This window comes from Schistocerca americana, chromosome 1, assembly GCF_021461395.2.
Source record: "Schistocerca americana isolate TAMUIC-IGC-003095 chromosome 1, iqSchAmer2.1, whole genome shotgun sequence".
NCBI classification, from domain to species: Eukaryota; Metazoa; Arthropoda; class Insecta; order Orthoptera; family Acrididae; genus Schistocerca; species Schistocerca americana.
Genome location: NC_060119.1, coordinates 34977518 through 34999550, shown reverse-complemented (window position 1 = coordinate 34999550; position 22033 = coordinate 34977518). Strand labels below are relative to the sequence as shown.

The following is a 22033-nucleotide window of genomic DNA, read 5'->3' as shown; positions in this document are numbered from 1 at the left end:
TTTCTCTTCTTCAGAAACGCTTCCCTTGCCATTGCCAGTCTACATTTTATATCCTCTCTACTTCGACCATCATCAGTCATTTTGCTCCCCAAATAGCAAAACTCCTTTACTGCTTTAAGTGTCTCATTTCCTAATCTAATACCCTAAGCATCACCCGACTTAATTCGACTACATTCCATTATCCTCGTTTTGCTTTTGTTGATGTTCATCTTATATCCTCCTTTCAAGACAGGGGAACTGTGGTAGGGAAAGTGAAAAGTCAACTTCGGTTTATTGGGAGAATTAGGGGAAAGCGTGATTCATTTGTAAAGTAGAGCGCTCGTGCGACCCACTGTTGAGTACTGGTCGATTGTTTGCGATCCGCACTAGGTCGGATGAAGGAAGACATCGAAGCTGCTAGATTCGTTACCGGTAGGTTGGAAGAACATGAAGGGATGTCGGAAATTGCTTCGGAAACTAAAATGGGAGTGACTGGAAAGAAGACCACGCGTGTTCTTTTCCCAGAACGTTTTTTTTCAGAAAATTTATAGAGCTGAAGAAAAACAACGTACATTTCTTTGGAACCCTAAATATTAACTCGCTCTTGAAACCGGGAAAACTGAAGCAGCTCACCAAAGTCTTGAAGGTATATAAAATCCAAATATGTGCGCTGCAGGAAACCAGATTTACAGATGAAGATTTAATGGATTATGAAGGATACAGGATATTTAAAGGAAAGAAAGGCTGGAACCCATGTGGAAGAGGCCTTCCCCACCTTGGAACAGGCTTCATCGTGAAATCTAACTGGGTAAACTCAATAACCGACTTCCAGTCACCTAATGGACGCTTGTCTTTTCTCACATTCCGCGCCCTAAATAAAACCTATACACTTATTAATTGCCACGCACCCATCAACAATGACAATAAGAAAAACCCTCATAAAGTAGATACATATTGGGAATCTCTAGACCACGAACTTTCTAAAATCCCCACATCAAATGTGAAAATACTATTTGGGGACTTCAATGCACAAATAGGCCAAGAAAAAAAATACAAAAAAACAGTAGGAAACTACCCGGCTCACAAAAGGACAAACAGAAATGGAGAAAGATTAATAGAACTATGCAAGGGTCATAACTTAAAATTAATGTCTACAAATTTCAAAAAACCTCCTAAGAAACAAAAAACATGGAAATCACCAAACACAAGTATTGGAGAGTTCCAGATAGATCACATAGCCATCACACACTATAATCAAAAAGAAATAATGAATGTGAGAGTTCGGAAAGGGGCAAAAATTGTAACTGACCACTACTTATCGACAATCAAATTAAATTTCACACCACAAAGAAAGAAACAAATACAAAGCAGGAAAACTCAAAAGATAGACGCAAACATGTTGAAAGAGAAAAGAGAAGAATTCTGTCAAAACATAGTTATATGTTCGGATAAATGGGAAGATATAAAAGAAGGAATGATAAGATCTGCTCAAGAAGTCGCAAAAATGAAAAAGAGAAAGAAACACGAATGGTGGGATGAGATATGTGAGGAAGCAATAGAACAAAGGATGAAGGCATGGAAGAAATGGCACTCAACCAAAAGTGATAAGGACTACCTGGAGTCCAAACAGCAAAGATCTTCTACAGCAAAACTCATTAGATCAGTAAAAAGACTATTTGAAAAGAACTAACTTACACAAATGGATAAAGATTTTAAGAGAAACAATAACAGATCCTTTTACAGCACATTCAGACAGAAACTACAAAAATATGTAGCACTAAATCTGTGTTTTAAAGATACCAGTGGAAAACTGGCAATGAATAATGAAGAAAATTGTGAAATATTAGCAAAATATTTTGAACAACTCCTCAACTGTCAGGAACCTATTGAAAAATTACCAGCCAACACCCCAAACACAGTAAACAATAATTCTGAACCTCCATGCCTCATAGAAATCAGAGAAATCATTAAAAACCTTAAGAACAATAAAGCACCAGGGGAAGACATGATAATTGCAGAAATGTGGAAAAGTGTGGATAATACAACTCAAGAAAAACTACTGGGAATAATCAATGAGATTTGGAGAACGGAACGTATACCGGAAGAATGGAAAACTGCATTAATCCACCCCATCTTCAAGAAAGGGGATCTAACCGATGCAAATAACTACAGAGGGATATCTTTACTTCCGGTAACGTATAAAATTCTATCTAAGGCCCTACAAAACAGATTGGAGAAACAACTTGATCAAGAAATTGGTGAATACCAAGCAGGCTTTAGGAAGGGAAGATCTTGTGTGGAGCAAATTTTAAACTTGAAGTTAATTATTAAATATAGACGATTAAGAGGAAAAGACATCTTTATCACGTTTGTTGACTTCAAGAAGGCGTACGACTCCGTTGACAGAACAACCTTGGTTAACATCCTTAGTGAGTTTGGAGCAGACAAGAAAACAGTCGCAATCGTCAAAGAAACACGGATACCTATGCAAAAGTCAAGTTCCGTGGTGAGGTATCCAGACCATTCAAAATCAGAACAGGATTAAGACAAGGAGATGGGTTGTCACCTACCCTATTCAACTGTGTGTTAGAAAAAGTTATTAGAGAGTGGAGGAAGAAAACGACTGAAGAAGGAATACAAAAAATCAGATTAGGAAGAATAAAGGATGGATTAGAAATAGATTGCCTCGCTTTTGCTGATGACTTAGCGATTCTGGCAGGAAGTTTGGAAGAAGCAGTCAAACAGATCAATATTCTGAATGAAACAGCAGAAAAAGCAGGACTGAAAATCTCCTTTGAAAAGACAGAGTACCTAACCAATGTAAAAGAGGCACCGAACAATATGATTACAAAGTATGGCCAGATAAAGAAGGTTTCTAATTTCAGATATTTAGGGGAAATCATCCAGCCCAATGCTTCAGATAAAGAAGGAAATAAAACAAGAACAACAAAAATGGAAATGGCATTCCAGCTAACAAAGAATGTGTACAACAAGAAGTCAGTATCAGTTAACGCAAAAATAAGGCACTACAACACTGTGATTAAGCCAGAGTGTCTGTATGCATCTGAATGTTTAGCAATGAACACTAACAAGGAAATGGAAGCTATAGCAAAAAAAGGAGCGAAAAATCATTAGAAGAGTACTTGGGCCGAGGTTTGAGAATGGGACTTGGAAGCTTAGAAGTAATAGAGAAGTGTGTGACAAAATTGAGAAAGTGGGAGATACTATGAGGAAGAAAAGAATGAATGATGAAGGGCTGACAAAGAAAATATTCATGTTTTTTGACAAGAACCCCAGAACCCAAATTACCTGGTTCAAAGAAGTCAAAGCAGACTTAGAGGAGATGGGTATAGGAGAAGATGATATAACCAACAGAGACTTAATGAGAGACAAAATTCAACATTTTGAAGGATTTGAAGTGAAGAAGAGGAGAACTGGAGGAACAGTGTGGACAGAAGACCGAAGGGAGTAGCACAGAGAGAGGATGAAGACATATTGGCAGAAGAGAAAAGAGGAGGAGCGCAATAGGAGAAATGTACATTGAAAAATAGTTGTTTAACGCGGTCCCTAGACGGCCAAAATCGGAATAAAAAAAAGTAGAGCTGTCATTTAAAGTTGACTGCAGAAGGAATTCACTGCTGCCAACGTACATTTCGCGTCAGGACCACGAGGATAACATGCCTCGTATGCAGGCACATAGATAGTCGTTTTTCGCACACTCTGTTTGCAAGTGGAACGTGGAAGATGTAGACGTAGACCACTAGCTGTGGTATGTCCATTATAATTATCCGGGCTGTTATGCCGTGGTCGGTTAATGAATTCTGTTTCAGTTCCCAGCGTTTCGTCCCCGTCTGCGGAGGACATCTTCAAGGGCGTCTGTAGCTCGATGGAAGGTCCTACACACCCACTGGCTCGCTACTGAAGTAGATACAGACCCCCTTGATGATGTGCTCCGCAGACGGGGGCGAAACGTTGAGAATTGAAACAGAATTGATCAACCGACCACGGCATAACAGCCCGTATAATTATAATGGACAAGACATTTCCGGCCGTGAAAGTCAACATTTTAATATTAGCTGTGGTATGCATCAGTGTATAGTTTGCCTTGTAAGTTTGCTGAGTCGATGTCAGTATTGCGTCTAGAGTGGCAGGTACCTACAACTTACTCGCTGGCCAGAGTAGAGACCGGTACTCCGTGGTCTGCAGCGGTAGGTGTCTGTGTCGCTCTCCTTGAGCGGCGGACCGTGGCTGTGCGTTGGTGGAGGAGTAGCAGCAGCCATCAAAGGCCGTCGCGCCGCGACGTCACTCTTCATCTCGCCGCTGCCCGCGTAAGCGGGAAGCTCGTTAAGGCGGGGCTGGCCGGGGGCCACCGTCTTGGGCCTCGCACTGTCGCCGCTCGCTCCCAGCTGTCGGTCGTGCCGTTCTGCAAGGTGTCTGCGACGGCACCGTGACGGCCAGTGGCTGGCCGTGTCTCTTAGTCCGTCAACTACTCGCCGGGTATCTTTTGGCCCCGGATAACTTGGGTGCAGTGGGGCAGGATGTTGTTTAACTGGAACGTTGTGCGTTCTTACGTGGTGCAGACAATTCCCATCGATCATACAACATACATACAAAAAAATTGAGCCTTTGTGGAGGTTGGCAAAGTGGTTGTTTCATCAGTGGAACAATCCGTCAGTGTAACTGGCTTTGTGTTCAAGAACCAGCCATTTCTGCTGTCAATAGTCTGAAAGAAACCGGACGTGTTAAAACTTAACCAAACGCTGTCAAACTAAAACTCTAGTATTTACCTACTGCATTGATATTCAATCGTTATACGATCTTATTTTCGAGTATTCTCAGTACTGAAAAAAAGCTACTCCTACATAAATGAAGAATGGTATGAGTACATGTTGACCTTCGGGAGTGTGTGACGTTACTGGAGATTTTCGTCTCGAGATCGCAACACAACACAACACAACACAGCACGGCAAGAGGACGTGCACGTGCAGCTTCGCGACGTCCTTCGGTTTCTGGAGGAGGTCGGATCAGTGGCACGGGGGATACGGCAGCAGCGTACCGACACTTGTCAGACATCTGCCTGTAGTGCGGTAGCCGCAGGAGGAGTAGTGACGAGGTGGACTCGGGACAGCCTGGCAGGATAAGTAGGCGAGAGCTGTCCTAGACGGACGAGACCAGCAAAACGCTGTAGAAGTATTCTACTGGCAAATGGGCGAATGACAGTAGCTGAAATCCGGGCAGGGCTTACAGTGGGTACGGCTCACCGTGCGGTGGTGCTGGTGTTTTTAATGGTCGGTTTTCCACCCTGACCAGTTCGCACTCCGTGAACCCCTGTGATAGCAGACGCAGGTGACGTACGAGCTCCGTTTTCACTAATAGCGGCGCGGTTGGAGAGGCCGTAAAGTGGTGAATGGCAGCGTGGCGACAGAAAGCGGGGCGGACGTAATTACCGGCGGTCGCGAGCGGGCTCGATAATGCGGCGGTAATGAGCGCACCGCGCCGCGCCGGTGGGGGCAGTTAGCCGGCGCCCCCGCCGCCGCCCCCGCTCGCGACGCCGTATCGACCACGGAGGGCCGGCAGCGGCGGCGGCGGGCGGCGGCGGCGCCGGCGCCGGGTCACTAACCCACGGACCGCCGCGCCCGGGGACTCCCCGCGGCTCTGCCACCGCCACCACCTGCCCACCTCGCACACCGCGCGGCTACACGTCTTCCTCATTTCTTTCGCGACATCACTCGCAGCATCCTTCACCGAGTGCTCTGGTCCACCGAATGTATTTCGCAGAAAAGCGTCTAATCGACAGCCAGAGCTCACTCGTGTTCCTCCAAAAGCTCGCTACAGAGGTATCTTTCTGTTGGAATCCACAGTATTATACTGGCTGCTGCAGCGACTAAGAAGGCCTGTGTCGAAAGCACTGTTAAGGAGCGTACACACCAGCCCAACCGCGGCAAACGATCAGCAGTCAGTGCAGTTGACCGAACGCTCGTCCCCAACGCACTGAGGTTCGGCCTGTCCTCGTCACGAAACAGAGGGGTTGGGACCACGGCATTTTGCCCGCCGTGCGTAATCGCAGTTGCCTCTGCTAACTTGTCGAGGTTGCCCCCATTTTCTTATTGTAATAAAGCAGCGTTTTCATAGGGTTCACGGGTCGACATTATGAGGGAAGAAGAGGATTTATTATACTGCAAGAAGGTGATCATCAGAAGAAGAAACGACGCCAGTGGACGATCTGTGTTTAAAAGTAGACAGCATTGTGGTGGTACAAAATTGTCTTACCTTAAAGCTCAATTGATATGTGGGCTATTTCATTTTTTTTGTGAATAAAAGCTACAGATTTCGAATTCTTTCTGAATTGTATAGCCCCTAAAATTTCCGAAGGTGGTACCACTTTTAAGATACCTGTACGTGCAGTAAAGATATATCCATAAAGATTCTTCTTTTTTCACGTCGTGCGCGTTATTTTCTAACAGCTCACTTACTTGCCCCCCAGACTCACTTACTTCCCCCCCCAGACGCCTCATCTTTTTGTTTTTCAGAGTCGCAGTTTGTAGGTTTCCATAAACATTCTCCTTCGCGACAAAAACTGTCATCTTTCATGCTTTCTGCATATTCGACTCAATACTCCAATATTTTTAGAGACAATAAATAATTACCCGTTCAACAGACACAGCAAATTGGTATTGAACCAAAGATCTTTCGACGCGGCATGTAGACTGGGATGTGGGTCCTGAGGCCAGATCTTCGCCAATGCTTTGATTTTACCGCCAGCACTCCGGACCGCAGCCGGGGCCAACCGCTAGGATAGCTTCGATTTGTCGTCCGTACAGACTAAGCAAAGTTCGGCCAACGAAAGCGTTTGGTTGTCGTTCGTTGGCCTAATTTGTACCCGCCTTCGCTGGATGCCACATAGCGTGCATTCCGTGATTTGATGTTCAATAGTGTGGATATTCGTTATTTTTAAAAGAGTAGCCTCACAACACGAAAAAAAGTGTGAAACATTTGGCGTTATTGAGGAGAATATGAAAAAGGTACGGCCCCAGGAGAGGATCGAATGATATCAGAGATGATCATGCAAGCAGGTGAAGATGTCGTTTAGGAGTTGACCACCCTAATAAAAATATCGAAAAAGCAATACATACCAACAGAGTGGAAGCTACCTGTCGTTGTATGAACTCAAGAAAAGAAAAGCGAGAGAGAGACCGTAATAACTATACACGATTCTCACTGCTGAATACGAGGTACGTGGTCTTGATACTGGAAAAAAATTTAAGTCGTACGTCGAGAAAATATTAGGGAAAGTACTTAGCAGGTTTCAGGTTAGAAATATCTAAGAGGGCGTGCTGAAAATTAATGCCTCCAAATTTATCATTCAATTGTCCATATTGGTTGAGGTAGTACTTGCCACTCCTGTTACTCGGTCGTCTTTCCCACTTCTCTGATGCAAATTCCAACCCTCTGTCGCTAGAGCGCTCCGAATTGTACCGTGTAACGTGGTGGTGTGTAATGAAGCTATCTCGGTGCTTGAGAAGCAGCGTGCTGTAATAGTGTTTCTAACCGCACAAACCCGAAAGAATAGTTTAGAAGAGTTGTCCACACCAGGAGCGCGCTCTCCCTCAGCACGACAGCGCCAAGACTTCAAACGAGCGCCGTGACGTCTTCAACAGTCCGACGGCTTATGCTCACTGACACAGGTGATCCCCCATACAGTACCGACTCGGCCCCATCCGAAAACTTAAAACACCTTCGAGGACTTCACTTGGATAGTAATGAAGCGTTGCAAGCAGAGGTGAGGTTGTGACTTCGTCAACAAAGTGAAACATTCAGCATTATGGTATCTCTGTCGTTGGGAGAAATGTTCGTAGTCAGGGACAATATGTTGAGAAATAAATGTGTAAACACCAAGAATAAAGATGTAGAACGTTCAACCTCTTGAACTAAACTTTATTAAAAGTTTTCACGTAAAAAATTTGCAGGGATTACTTTTCAGCACGCCCACGTACAATTGACTATATATTACTACCAATGGCACCCGTGTGGGCATATGAAAAACTAATCTTCGTCACACAAGTATATTTTTCAAAAGCATACTTTAGTATCCGTAGAGTTGACCTTGTGCAACAACCTGTGGGAGGCTGAAATGAAGCAACTTTATAAAAGCCTGTAAAACAGAGACGAAAGCTAAAGTAAGATACGAAAGGGGAATGTCAAAGGAGGTGGAAGTACGAACTACTGGACGACGAGGTAACGCGTTGTCTCTCATATTATGTAACCTTGCCCACGAAAAAGTCGTACGTGAGATGAAAAGAGTAGGAAAGGGCAGAAGTATAAACAAAAATCTGCAAATGACAGCGTATGCAGAAGATATGACAGCTATATCAGAGTCAAGAGAAGAAGTGAGGAAAAACTGTGGAGGAACTAAGCAGTGCTACAGGGAAGGTGGACTAGAAGAGACAGAAGTGAAACTGACCAGGCAGCTGAACCACAGTGTACATGGGGATTTACGGGTGGAAAAGATGTACGATTGTTGAGAACTTTAAATGCTTTGGATCTACTTTAACAGGAGGAATAATTCACTGCTAGAAGTGAACTAGCTAATTGTCAATACTTCCAGATCCTATAACAGCCTAAAACCAATTATGACATCAACAGTAATGTCAACGAAAGTTAAAATGAAGGCATATAATAGAGTAACCCGGCCTGAATGGCCGACCGGTTCTAGGCGCTACAGTCTGAAACCGCGCGACCGCTATGGTCGCAGGTTCGAATCCTGCCCCGGACATGGATGTGTGTGATGTCCTTACGTTGGTTAGGTTTAAGTAGTTCTAAGTTCTAACGGAGTGATGACCTTAGCAGTTAAGTACCATAGTGCTCAGAGCCATTTGAACCATTTAATACAGTAACTGCTCCAGTGCGATGGAGAATGATGATGTTTGCGAGAGAAACGTACGCTATGGTGAACCAGCCAAATATTTTACAGAAAACAAAGGTTAATTGACTTCAATGGGCTGGACAAGTTGCAGTGATGTCAGATGCTGGTATTCCAAAAGTAGTGTTGATAGGAAGGCAAGAGGGGGCACCACGAACAACGTGGGATGGACTGTGGAAAGACTTGCAACAACTAGGATTCACAGGAGACCGGCTGGAAACTGCACAGGACAGGGTCTGCCGGAGGCAGGTTGTACGGTTGGCTGGAACGTGGTCTGCCAGGTCCCAGTTAAAATTATGACACGTCACCTCCATCGTAATTGTCGGATTTACCTGAAAACATCTTACACTTGTTTACAGGTCAATGATGTCACTGTCACTGGAATCGTCCTCAGAACCGTAAGAACGCTCATTAACGCAGCCATCCGGATCTTCATTCTCACTAGGAACATCGGAATAATCCTCGTCAAAAACCTCCGAAAATATTTCAGATCCGTTCGTTTCCTTCCGTTTTTTGAATGGGGACGTTTCTGAACCCATGAGGAGACGAAAATACTAGCTGTGTGAAATATCAAAATACAATCAGAACGATATACAAGCAAAAATACGTGAAGTCAATTAAGTTTGACACATTGGCTCCTAGTAGAAACGCCTAAATAGAAGTATTAGTTAAAATGCATCTGCAGAGAGGTTGTAGAAATTCGCGTGAAACACGAATAAACTCTGAATCCGTCCACAGTGTGTTGTTTAACTTCAGCTTACGTAATGCAGCCGCCCAATCCTCGTGCACAGGGCCGGACACTTGCTGCCGTGACAGTTTTCGCTATTAACTGCGCCACGCACTGTACACGAATCTTGCACCTAGGGGTCCCTCTCGGCTTCGGCCTTGATACCGACCCTGGTCGAGCATCTCCTTCCAGTCACTCGGACGAAACCAAGTGATGCTAACGAGCGCCTCTGTGGCACACGCCACGAGGAGCCATCAGTGCTGGCTGCGAGTCCGCCATAACAATACACCAAAAACAGAGTGCAGTTCACGTTGCTAGCGGAAGACATCAAATGGATCGACGATGAATTTAACGTTTATTGCGGATCGGTATCTTGTCAGTGCTAAAGGCCTCTGTACATCCTGTGCGGGGAAACAAATTTACACCGAAACTACTCCGGAAGTGACCACAGGACCTCACCAAATCCGTTTTAATCGTTTGATCACCAGTGCCTTTACAGTGTGTCTCAAAAGTTTTACTGTCAGTATAATATGCATGACGAAGAACTGACTGCATTGAAGTGAGAAACTAAATGCATGAATTAAGTGTTAAGTTATTTATTGACATAACTTCCACAATATAACTACAACTTCAGCCCATAACAAATGTTCAGACTAACCTCTCTGTCTTTCTTAGTGCATGCGTTACAGAGTCGCACAAAGTTTTGCCCCCCCCCCCCCCGTCCCTCCCTCCCTCTCTCTCTCTCTCTCTCTCTCTCTCTCTCTCTCTCTCTCTCTCTCTCTCTCTCTCTCAAAAACCAAGACACTATTGGCCACTACATCTTCAGTTTTTAGTGTGTTTCGTATACCGACTACATGTGTGGACACGTCGGAGTTCTATAACCCTCTCCCCCCCCCCCCCCCTCCCATCTCTAATGTATTGCCACCAACGCCTTTTCAGGAACATAAGCAGTGTAAATACTCAACATTTCGTATCTCCCGAAGTATTCATTTCTGGCCGTTGATTTCTTATCTCAAAATACAAAAATGGTTCAAATGGCTCTGAGCACTATGGGACTTAACATCTGAGGTCGTCAGACCCCTAGAACTTAGAACTACTTAAACCTAACTAACCCAAGAATATCACACACATCCATGCCCGAGGCAGCATTCGAACCTGCGACCGTAGCGGTCGCGCGGTTCCAGACTGTGAACCGCCTAGAACCGCTCGGCCACACCGGCCGGCTCTCAAAATACATTAGGACCCCATACGATATGTATAATTTTGACGCTGGAGGTTTGGGACATACCTCGGGAGTTGTAAGACAGCAATTGCCGACTGGTATTCAGGAATATGTCTCCGTAAGGGGTAAATTGCGAGTTTGTTTGGAATTCTGTTGGACCACAGTATGCTACTCGCACGGCCGGAAGAGTTCAGAGCTGTACAATTCCGCTTCCACCTACGGTTCGAGTGAGCGAGGTGGCTCAGTGATTGGCACACTGGACTCGCATTCGGGAGGACGATAGTTCAAATCTACCCATGACCATCTTTAATTACGTTTTCCGTGAGTATCCTAACTCGCTCGAGCCAAGTGCTGCTTCCTTCCTTCCTATACAGGCGTGGGTCCATGTGATTTGACAGAACCCCCTATTGCAGTAGGGAAGGGGGCAGTAGGGGAGGGGGTGGGAGGTGATAAACCGGCCGACAAAGAAGCAATAGCGCAATTGCAGTTCCTGCGGTGTGACTGTGCTTAACAGATTGCGTCACAACTCCGACATGCGCAGAAAGTGTGTGCGATGGCTCATTCGATTTGTAGGTGCCTGAAGCAATTTATAGGTGCCTGGGCACACGTATCACGTGCTTCTTGGAAAGAAATCACCCTGACAGATAGCCCCGCGTCCTTCCCTTGCACACCTACTGCTGGGGGCGGATGCGAAAAGGAGTGATATAAAAGCATAATTCAGGGACGCCTGGAGAAATTTCAACCAAATTCGATGTATTATGACTTATTTTACAACGTTTACTCGTACGTTAACTCTCTCTTGTCTGTCTTTGTCTACGCTGTACAGATTCTGCAGTTGATTGTGAACTGACTTCCCGACGAGTTAGGCACCTCAAGATTTTCAACATAGCTCAGAATTGGACGACAATGCAATATTAACTGGCTTTCTTGCCTGGTGTGTGACGGAGAGTACTTTCTATAGGCCTACCACTTCCCTTTTGTGTTCGAGTCGCGAGTGGTTTACTGGAAGAATGGTTGCTGGTAAGTCTGTGTGAGATTTCGAATCTACATAGTTTTCACACTCACGGTCCCTTCGCAAGATATTCTAAGGAGGAAGCAATATATTGGTTGACTCAGGAGAAGCGAAACCGAAATACTCGTGAATTTTCGTGTCTCTGTTGTGACCTTCTCGAGATGTTGTATATAGTTTAAAAAATTTCACACATGCAAGACTAAAAAAGTAAAAAAGTACATAACATTGTAATATAATTTTTTAAATCTAGCTAAAAAGTAAATTCTGCTTGCCCCAAACAGGTAACTCGGAAAAATTCTGATTTTGGATTACGTGGAACGAAACACGTGGGGCTCATGCTATGCATAATAGATGCATGAATAGTTCACCTCCTACCTATTATCCGTTTCGTGCGCCTCACGAGTTTCGTTCTAAATGTTAAGAGGCTCTCCATAGCTGTTAAAAACTCATAAATACAAGTTTGTCGGAACTAACGTAATGGGGTTTGGAATGTGTATGGTCCAAGGAGAAATTTTTATACTTTTAGGTCAGATTTAAAGACGTGTTATACTAATTTGTTTTTATTTAAGTAATTGTTCTTCTGGCGTCATTGTTCCTCTTCTGCAAACTGATAGTAACTTTTGCTGTGGAAACTGTACTGCGTGGTGTTCCTCTAATACCACACCTCCAAATTTGAGCGAGTAGTTTGGAAAGGTAAACTGTGGAGATCAGTATCACACCCTTGGACGACCCACGAAGTTAAGTAGGAGCAGCCTGGCTTGTTGGGATGCCCTGCTTAATGCCGCTCCTTCGGCCTGTAATTACCTCCTCTGTTTCCTCTGTGGGGCCCGTACATCGGCCTACGGTTGCCTGTTTGCAAACTATTAGATAACGTCACCAAGTTCTCCAGAGCAGCGCGCTAACACGGAGGACGGCTGAAGGCTGCGGCAGGTTGCAGGGACGCACACGCCGCTTCTGCGCTAAGCGGTTTGCGAGTGCTTTCACCGGTCGAGGTTGGAGGGTATCGCAGCAGATACAGTGGTCCGTTGTGTGCCGATAGTGACTGATTTAGCCATTTGTTCGAGTAATTCCCTTTCCGATAGATATTTTGCTGCCTTACTCGGTTGTGAACAATTTTTAAGGGTCGTTCCATGTTGCGGAGCGCGCAGCTTTCCCCACTTGCTTGCCAGTAGCGAAGAACGTGTTGGGCAGCCACTTGTTTTCGGATCGTTCATGGTGTACCTGTACAGTCAGCGTTTAGTAAAGTGTTAACTGTTTGCTTTGTTTCCCGGTTTGTTTTTCAGACAGACTTGGAAGATGAAATGCAGAAGCAAACATTGTGCCGATGAAAACCAAAATAATAATAATAAAAAATTTCATTTCTTATTTATTCGCAAATTTAAGATTGGGCGTAAAAATAGCATACACAATTTAGTTTTTTTCCTCTGTTCATTAAATTTAACGATTAGTTTCAGTTGCGTGAAAAATATACAATTAAAATAGTGGAACCAACTGTAAAATTCTTTTTGTACGAAACGTGTATTCAATGTAAACTTCAAATTTGTAAACGACGTAACGTTGGTAATAAAAGTATCCGCCTCTGTCCCGTGGTTACTTCAGCTGCAGTTGTATCATCCAGTTGTCACCTGTTTATAGGGAAGCACTAAAAAGACGAAAACCGGTCTGTTAATAAACAAAAATTGCTGCAGAACGTGCAAGTATGATTTTAATTTTATTTTATAATATAGTATCACGTCCTGCCAGTTCAAGAATTGTGTTTCCAGAGTGAGAGCAAGATAGGAAGCAGATCTGTACGACCGTGTAGCACGTTCGGGAAGTGTGCTGTAAACCGACAATTGGAAGAAAAATATTCTCCGTGAAAGAAGACTTTTTGCCATTAACAGAACTGTGACACTGAATGTTCTGCTCGGTCACACATCGTAATACGTGCTGAGGAGTTACGCGAAGAAAAAGCGCGGCGGTAATGTCCAGAGTCACGTACTGGAATAGGAAAAGAAAAGTTGGTCATCTGGATCTAGGTAATAAAAACCTGCAGAGACTGGCATTGCCACAGAATATTTCTCTTTGTAACTGTTGGGAAATAAAGGCCCTAATTGTCGAGATGGTTTTAGTCATAGACTAGAATTCGGTGCGAATCGGGTTTATTTTGTAAGAATGCTGGCTAAGGGATAGAGATTGTGGTGGTATGCGAAATTTTAAATAAAATGGTTCACATAAACACCGATCCTGTTAATTAGCGATGACATAGACCAATGTTATGAAATTATTTGCTTACTGTGTTAACTTCAAGAAGACAGATCAGTCTGAAGATATTCGTAATTATTGAAACCGGCAATTGAATAAACAAATATTTGCGATCAGGGACTGTTGTGGTAACTGCATAACTTCATGCGTCCAACTGAGGTCTGGTTTGGAGTTGCACTTTCCAGTTACAGACAAGTCTTGTAACTTCGCTAAAGGCATAGTCAGGGATGTGTAGTTTAAAATAAACGATAATTTTATGTAGAATACTCCGTTAAATGTGAAAGAGGATGTAAAGGAGCCGACCGCCGTGGACGAGCGGTTCTAGGCTCTTCAGTCTGGAACCGCGCGACCGCTACGATCGCAGGTTCGAATCCTGCCTCGGGCATGAATGTGTGTGATGTCCTTAGGTTAGTTAGGTTTAAGTAGTTCTAAGTTATAAGGGACTGATGACCTCAGATGTTAGGTTCCATAGTGCTCAGAGCCATTTGAACCAGGATGTAAAGATCCTGTTATCAGTAACGTTAACGGATGAATCAGTAAAACTGCTAATGGTTGCGTTGATATGGCCTACTGGTGAATGTACTTGGCTCTGTGTGGTCATCTGTGTAATTCACCACCGGCAATCAGATTATAATTGTAGACTTTATCGTCGAGATTAGTTTTTAGCTTATTATGTGCCGATCTGCTTGCACTGAACGAAGTATTCAGTTAATTCATTAAAATTGTTGTCTTCCTTAACTCTTTTTCTGAGATAGTGTCCATACTATTAACTTCATGCAATAGACGTAAGTTGACCTCATGGAAGCTATACGCACTACATGTCGAACGTTGATAAATGCATACGTTATAAACGGGAAGCAATTTCATAAAGATAGCTTCCTCGAACTTCTGCAACGCAGATAGTCGAAACAACCTTGGCAGCATGTTGGCCGACATTATCCTGTGAAGAACGATAGAGTCTGTCAACATTCTATCGACTTGATGGCGCTTTTCAATTTTTGCAAATTGTCTACGTGCCGCTGTGCGTTAATTGTGGCACCGTGTTCCAGAAAGACAGAGTCAAAGAACAAGGTGGTTGCTGCTTTCACGGAGCTGGCGTGCCTCTCGTTTCGACTACGCAGCGGAAGCTCCACAGGGAAGCCTTTACACGTCCGCCACAGAACTCTGATCTCTGCCCATTCGATTTTCATGTTTTTTCGAGCCCCGAAGGAAGACATTTGTTGCCGTCGATGTGCTTTGGACGAAGAAGTGCACGACGGGGTACAGTCATGGTTCCACAGGCAACCACAAACATTTCTCCAATGAAGACATTGGCCATCTTCTCTCACAATGCGATAACTGTGTTAATAGTTATGGCGATTATTTTTGAAGTAATAAAATGTACTTACTTTTTTCGCTCTGGCTCGTTTTCATTTGATTACCTTCCATAGGTAATATTTGCAAGGACATTTATAGCTAAGGTAGTTTCAATTCATGTCACATCCTTCGGGTGGCTTGGTGCATTGCATGTCAGTGTAACCTTCACCTGTTCTTCATAAATGCTTTTGTACCTATGTTGCAAAAATGCCGCATCTGGTTTATTTATAAACTAGCTGGGACCTGCCGCGCGTTGCCGTGGTTCTGTGTGGTTCAATGGAAAACAAAGAAAAAAGAAAGCACACGTTTCAAGTATTTATGGGAACTGGATATGCGTCCTGGTCTCCTGCTTTCCTTTTTCTGTGAAATACGTCTACGAGGACGAAAACAAAACACGTAATTGTTGTGTATTTAATTTATGTGTAAAAATATATGTACAATTATAAACAATATATATGGGTGAAACAATTTGGCTAATGATTTACATGTCCCACTATCGCACTTAAAAGTGGCTGCGACAAAGGGAATAAAACCGCACATTTATACAGCAGAGCATTTTCTTTCTCTCAGTCTGTTTGAACAGAAAACCTTTACATTCTTTAAAACAATAATTAGTTTTATGTACGTTTGAGTGTTTAATACAGTGGGTTTAAAATTTGAAGTAAATCGGTCGTTACTTTTTGAGATTTTTGGTAGCAACGTTTCCCCCATATACATCGCGTATTTATTTATACGTAGTATATGTCTTTTAAAATAGGGACATAAAAACACCGTGTATTTGCAAGAAATTATGTGTTTCAAGTCAATCAACAGACTGCTTTTCGACTTTCGAGAGCACAAACGTACGCAGGCTGAATTTTAATACATAAAGACGCTTTCGCAAATAGGCGATGTGACAGGTTCTGCATTTGTTTCTTAATAGTGTGGCTACAATTTCCGGCGGCTGTGCTGATATAGGTTTAACTTTGTTTTATAAAAATTTTGCATATATATATATTCGTCAGTGTGTACGTCGTAAGACATTGCAGTCATTTTGTTTCAGAGTTCCAAACGGACGCTGCGTTCCAACGAAATGCTGCTGCCGCCCAACGGCCTTCTGGACACGGAACTGGAGCTCAACTTCTCGCTTCAGGTAAGGGAGGGTGGCGAGGCGAGGGCGCTGCCGCCACTGTCCAAACTGAAAGTACACATGTAACGCAATGCAAGTTGTTGCAGTATATGAAATGTGTACTCCGCTTACTCGCCACACTACGTCGATAACCTCGTTAAGTACTCACGCGTAAAAAGGCGTTTGCCTGATTCTTCTAGAAACGGTAGCCTAAAAGGTCTTAAGAAAACAAGAGAATGGCTTAGAGGTCTCACATTTAGAATACCTCTTCAGAAATCGTGGCGCAAGGGGAGGAAAAGAGAGTAATGTTAGTTGAATGCACATAGTATCAGGTAAAGTTTGCAGTATGTTTCTTGGGCCTCTATGTGACATTTAGTTTACATTATTCCATCATTATACAGAAGATAATCCCTGCTAAACATTTAAACAACAAATTACGTAATCACATTGCATCAGCACGTCTTTCTACCGAGGTTTACATACTGAGGGATCATTATAACAAATATCACAAACTCACTATAGAATTAAAATTAAACTTCACAATATCGTAAAAAAATAACCTGTCAACACAAATTAATGCAACTAAGGTGATTTACAGGGATGTAATGGTTCGGTTGATCATCCCAGTTACTTTGTAGGATTGGAAATCGGATAAGACCGTGAAACTAAAGAACTGTTCATCTGTCAAGGGAGCTACATTAGTCGCTTTTTCAAAAATTTCAACGTGAACAACTGGAAGTTACATGCAACATCTACTGATTGCAATTTATAGTTGCACTTTGGATGTCGCCCTGCTAATTAAGGCAAGAAATCCATGGAAAATATTACAGTCCACAAGGCTGTAGGTGGGTTGATGTTTGCTGGCACAGTGAAGACTTGTTATGTGCTGTCAGTCAAGTAAGCTAGTTTCTCAACAACCCATAGCCTGAATTCTGGACTGCTGTTAAATGCATCCTTCAGTATGTTAAAGTTACTGTAGGCAAAGCTAATGAGTAAAGTGATGTTAAAGTGAAGCCTGTGGCATAAACCGGTGAGACTGGACTATTGACCTCACTGAAGGTAGAGTGTAGCCTTTCTTCGCCACGGCTGTAGGAGGGGGCGGTTGGCGAGCCCAGCGTCCTGGCCGCATTTATCCCAGGAAAGACATCCGGTAAATACAGTGGTAGCAGCCGTAAACCTCACGTGCACCCAGATCCCAATTGTGATGCAGATATTGATGCTCGTCATCAACATGGTTTGTGTTAGTATGTTACTCAGTGGGCCTATTATATGGGCATGTTATGTCGCTAGATATACAACGGACCTCCCAGGGGCGCTCGCATTTCTTTTGTGAGTACGTGCCTTGGCAACTCCGTACCCTGATTCTTGTAGTGCTACTTCCCCTTCTGTGCCAACGCTTTTACTATTCCTTTTCCCTACTGCCTTTCCATTGCACGGTGTTTTTGGTGGCGGCCATGCTTGGATTTCGTTTATTATTTTCGACACTCGTTTTTCTTCCTACACTTCATACAGCTTTTTATCCTAAACTTGATGCTCCGTATTGTTAGGTTTGACCTACCATTCCTCTTCCAAATTTTACAGAAGTGCGGATTGTGCAGGGAAAGTCTCCCAATGCAATGTACAGTCCATCTTTTTTCCTTCCTATCTTTGGACCCTTACTTTTTTTTTTTTTTTTTGCAAAAGTGATACACCCAAAACACAGCACAGTAAAGATTCCATTATGAGGGGGCTGGTCAGGTACCTGCATGCTGGTAGGCCCTCTGATCATGTAGAGAACAGACTGTTGGTGCCTAAGTTGGATACCTGCCGCTTATGCCAAAGAGTAGTAGCCCGTTGTGAACTGGGGACTCCGGGCAATGGTTACTGGCCAGGTGGCGTCTGTGGGGAGACAAGAGGAGAGATAAGAGTTTGATCTAGGACCGACAAGGATTCGTTTTTGGCCACAAAAAAGCCATCATACTTCGTTCAACATCTTAAGGACAGGTTTGGGGGAGTAGCAGCGATTTCAAAAATAAAGTGTTCAGTTCTGATTAAAATAGCTTCCCCAACTCAGTCGCGAGCGCTGCTCGCCTGCGGCAAGCTGGGTGAGTGACACTCCCTGTGACTATAACCCCCCCCCCCCCCCCCAATCTCTCAATATCGTACACGATATCATAATACACTGCGATTACGAATATGATCTAGAATATTGCCGTCTGGAGAGTAAAGCCGGTTGTTCAGCGTCTCTGAAATGAAATGCCGCTGTCGGATGAGACGGCGATTGGTACACAATAGCGCTAAAGCTGTTACGGCTGGCCAGAACGCTGTCGAGGCGGTTCGGCGCGTATCCCGAGGTATGTCGCTCAGCATGGAACCGCTGAACATGTGTAAACGGTTCAGCGGCGACTTGGAGCTGCAGTCATCGTAAACTGCTATCGGATGGCAGCAAGCGCAAACGCGCATCCGCCCATACATTTTACATCTCAGCGATTCTTTGGGGTTGTGGCATTTGGTTATTCGTAACAGCCGCCCGTCAGCGACGAAGCTTAATTTCGCGAGAAACTCTAATTACAGTTCTTCCCGCGTTTCCAAAGTGCTCCATTCTGACCTCTTCAGAGAGCGCTGCGACGCGAATGAGCATATTTTCGTTAGGCGTCATGTTTAAGATGATATAAGGAGAGCAAAAGTTGACGAGGATAAAAAGACGTTAAGCATTTGAGTTGTAGACGGTAAGCAGAGATTCCAGTTTTGCTTTGACGCTTACCTGGACTGTCGAAAACTTCCATAACTTAAATGAAACTTGAATAAAGCCTACACAACCACATAGTTTAAAATATAAACACATTGATTAGTTGTAACTTGGCTCTGTGTGAATAGAACTGGCAACTTGGATTTGTTGCAACTCGTTTAAGTCACAGGCGAAAGTTAATGCTGCAGCTGATCAAAAGTATCCGTACTCCCGTTAGCGGACATCAATACCAAGTGTGTCCACACTACGCCTTAGTGACAGCACGAGCTGTGCTAGGGACACTTCCAGTGGGTTGTCTCAACGTATGACAGTCTGTTTTCTCCTCGAGAGCCGAAACCAGAGAAGGCAGTGTGCTGGGCGCCTGTATCTGGAGCGAAGTCAACCTTCCAACTCATCCGAAAGGTGCTCCGCTGGATTCAGGTGGGGACTGTGTGTAGGCCAGTTCATTTCAGGAATGTTACTGTCCACAAACCGTTCCCTCACAGGGGCCGCTTTGTCACGGTGATACAATCACCGTCTCCTGACTGTACCTCTACTGTGCGGAGGACACAGTGCTGTAGTATGTGTTGAGCGCTTCCAAACTACACCCTAATCACCTCATACCACGTCCTCCTTACTTTGCTGTTAGCCAAACGCAAATCCTCGCGCAGAGCCGTTGTGCTGGCTGGACTGCTGCTAGCACTCTGCAACTCAGAAGCCATTCCTCCTCCTTTATTTATTTATTTTTACTACCATCACCAATCCTGGACGGTCGCTGTCTGTCAGTACATAAGGTCTGCCTTGTTTCGGTTTAGCTTTGGTTGTTCCTTCGCGTTTCCACATCACAAATCAGTCACCAACAGTCGACCTGGGTGCCTTTAGAAAGGTCGTGAAATGTCCCTGATGGACTTGTTACTCAGGTGACATCCAGTGACTAGTTCACTTTCAAAGTCACTGAACCGTCTTGACCGACTCATTCTGCTCTCACTCCTTCTCTACTGATAACACACTGCTTCCTTTTGTACTGACGGGCCCACCGATCGCCACATCTAGTGGACAATTTCGAACGGCACAGCGGTGTCCGCATACTTTCCATCAGATATTGTATTCTCAAATAGGCTTCTCAGTTGTATTTTGTACTAGGTAAAGAGCTTCATCTTGTTAGCAGTTGCAATGGCGTACCAATAAAAGGCCATCGTGCTACTGCATGCCGTCCACCTCCCTCTCCATGGAAAATAAATGTTGTTTTTTCAGCACCTCTCTCTGTCTATCTATCCTGTGCAAGCTTCTTCATCTCGAACTACCAACTGCAACCTAAATCCTTCTGAATCTGCTTACTGTATTCATCTCTTGCTCTCCCTCTACGATTTTTACCCTCCATGCTTCCGTCCAGTATTAAATTGGTGATCCCTTGATGCCTCAGAATGTTTTCTACCAACCGATCCCTTCTTCTAGTCAAGTTGTGCCACAAATGTTTCTTCTTCCCAATTCTATTCAGTACCTCCTTATTAGTTACGTGATATACTCACCTAATCTTCAGCATTCTTCTGTAGCACCACGTTTCGAAAGTTTCTTTTCTCTTCTTGTCTAAACTATTTATTGTCCATGTTTCACTTCCATACATGGCTACACTCCATACAAATACTTTCAGAAATGATTTCCTGACACTTAAATCTATACTCGATGTTAATAAATTTCTCTTCTTCAGAAACGCGTTCCTTGTCATTGCCAGTCTTCATTTTATATCCTCTCTACTTCGAACATTATCAGTTATTTTGCTCCCCAAATAGCAAAACTTATCTAGTACTTTGTCTCATTTCCTAATCTTATTATCTCACCATCACCTCATTTCATTCGACTACATTCTATTATCCTCGATTTGTTTGACAAAAAGCGAGATCGTATAACGAATACTCACTAGTAGCAGGTGTATCGAGAGCCAGTCTATTTCATCGTGATTCTCTTTGCAACTAAAAATGCCGGATGTTTATAGGTTCTAAAATTTTACGGTAACGTCGTATCTTCAGTTCGTGATGTTTTTTTCCTTCGTGTGACCACCCAGTGCCAAATGCTAAGTATGTGAATATAGACTGTATCCACATGTGCCTGGGCTTTATCTGCCTGCTAACAAAATATCATGTACAAATCTCATATAACCTATACCGTACAAGTTGTTTCGTTGTCGATAGTAAGTACTTACTTTAAGTAAGTTTGTAAGTTGATAAACATAATTATTGTGTAATTTTGAGCTTTATTTCGTAAGAAATTGTGCTCGGTTTCCTTCACCCCTCTTAGTCTAGTCGGCAGGTACACTGTAACTTACGAAAAGAATTTTTTGGGCAACTTTTAGTATGTTTTATGTAGGTGGTGTATACTGTAGAATCCAAGTTTTCGACCTCGAAAACCTCGCCGTAACTTAGAACGAGCCGAGAAACCAAAATTATATATGAAGCCATTGTGTGTGTTGCAATTTGTGTGTGCGCGCGACGAAATAGTAACGTCATCGTTGGCTGAATAGATTACGTCTGCTATGGTCACTGTAATAGGCTAACTGGATAACGTGTCCAGTGCTCTGATTGCGTAACAAAAGCACATCGTATAGCGAAATCTAGATTTCAGTTTCCGAAGCTCTTTTGCCGTATATGGAGGTTTTCGTATTTATACTTGCTTATTCCGCAAATATGTCCTTTGTCTTACAGCGCACTGAAGATCTATCCAAGAGAGTATTTGTCTTCTCCGTTTTTTGTGCTACAGTGCC

The 22033-nt window shown here is 43.6% G+C and overlaps 1 protein-coding gene across 4 annotated transcripts in view; it reads left to right on the top strand.

The window, feature by feature from the left end:
- LOC124546611 (phosphofurin acidic cluster sorting protein 2-like) overlaps positions 1–22033 on the top strand; it is a 676573-nt gene that overhangs the window by 495976 nt on the left and 158564 nt on the right. For all 4 annotated transcript variants that reach the window (XM_047125051.1, XM_047125049.1, XM_047125052.1 and 1 more), the window contains exon 3: positions 16503–16592. In XM_047125051.1, coding sequence (XP_046981007.1) covers positions 16503–16592 — 90 coding nt within the window. The remainder of the gene's footprint in view (positions 1–16502; positions 16593–22033) is intronic.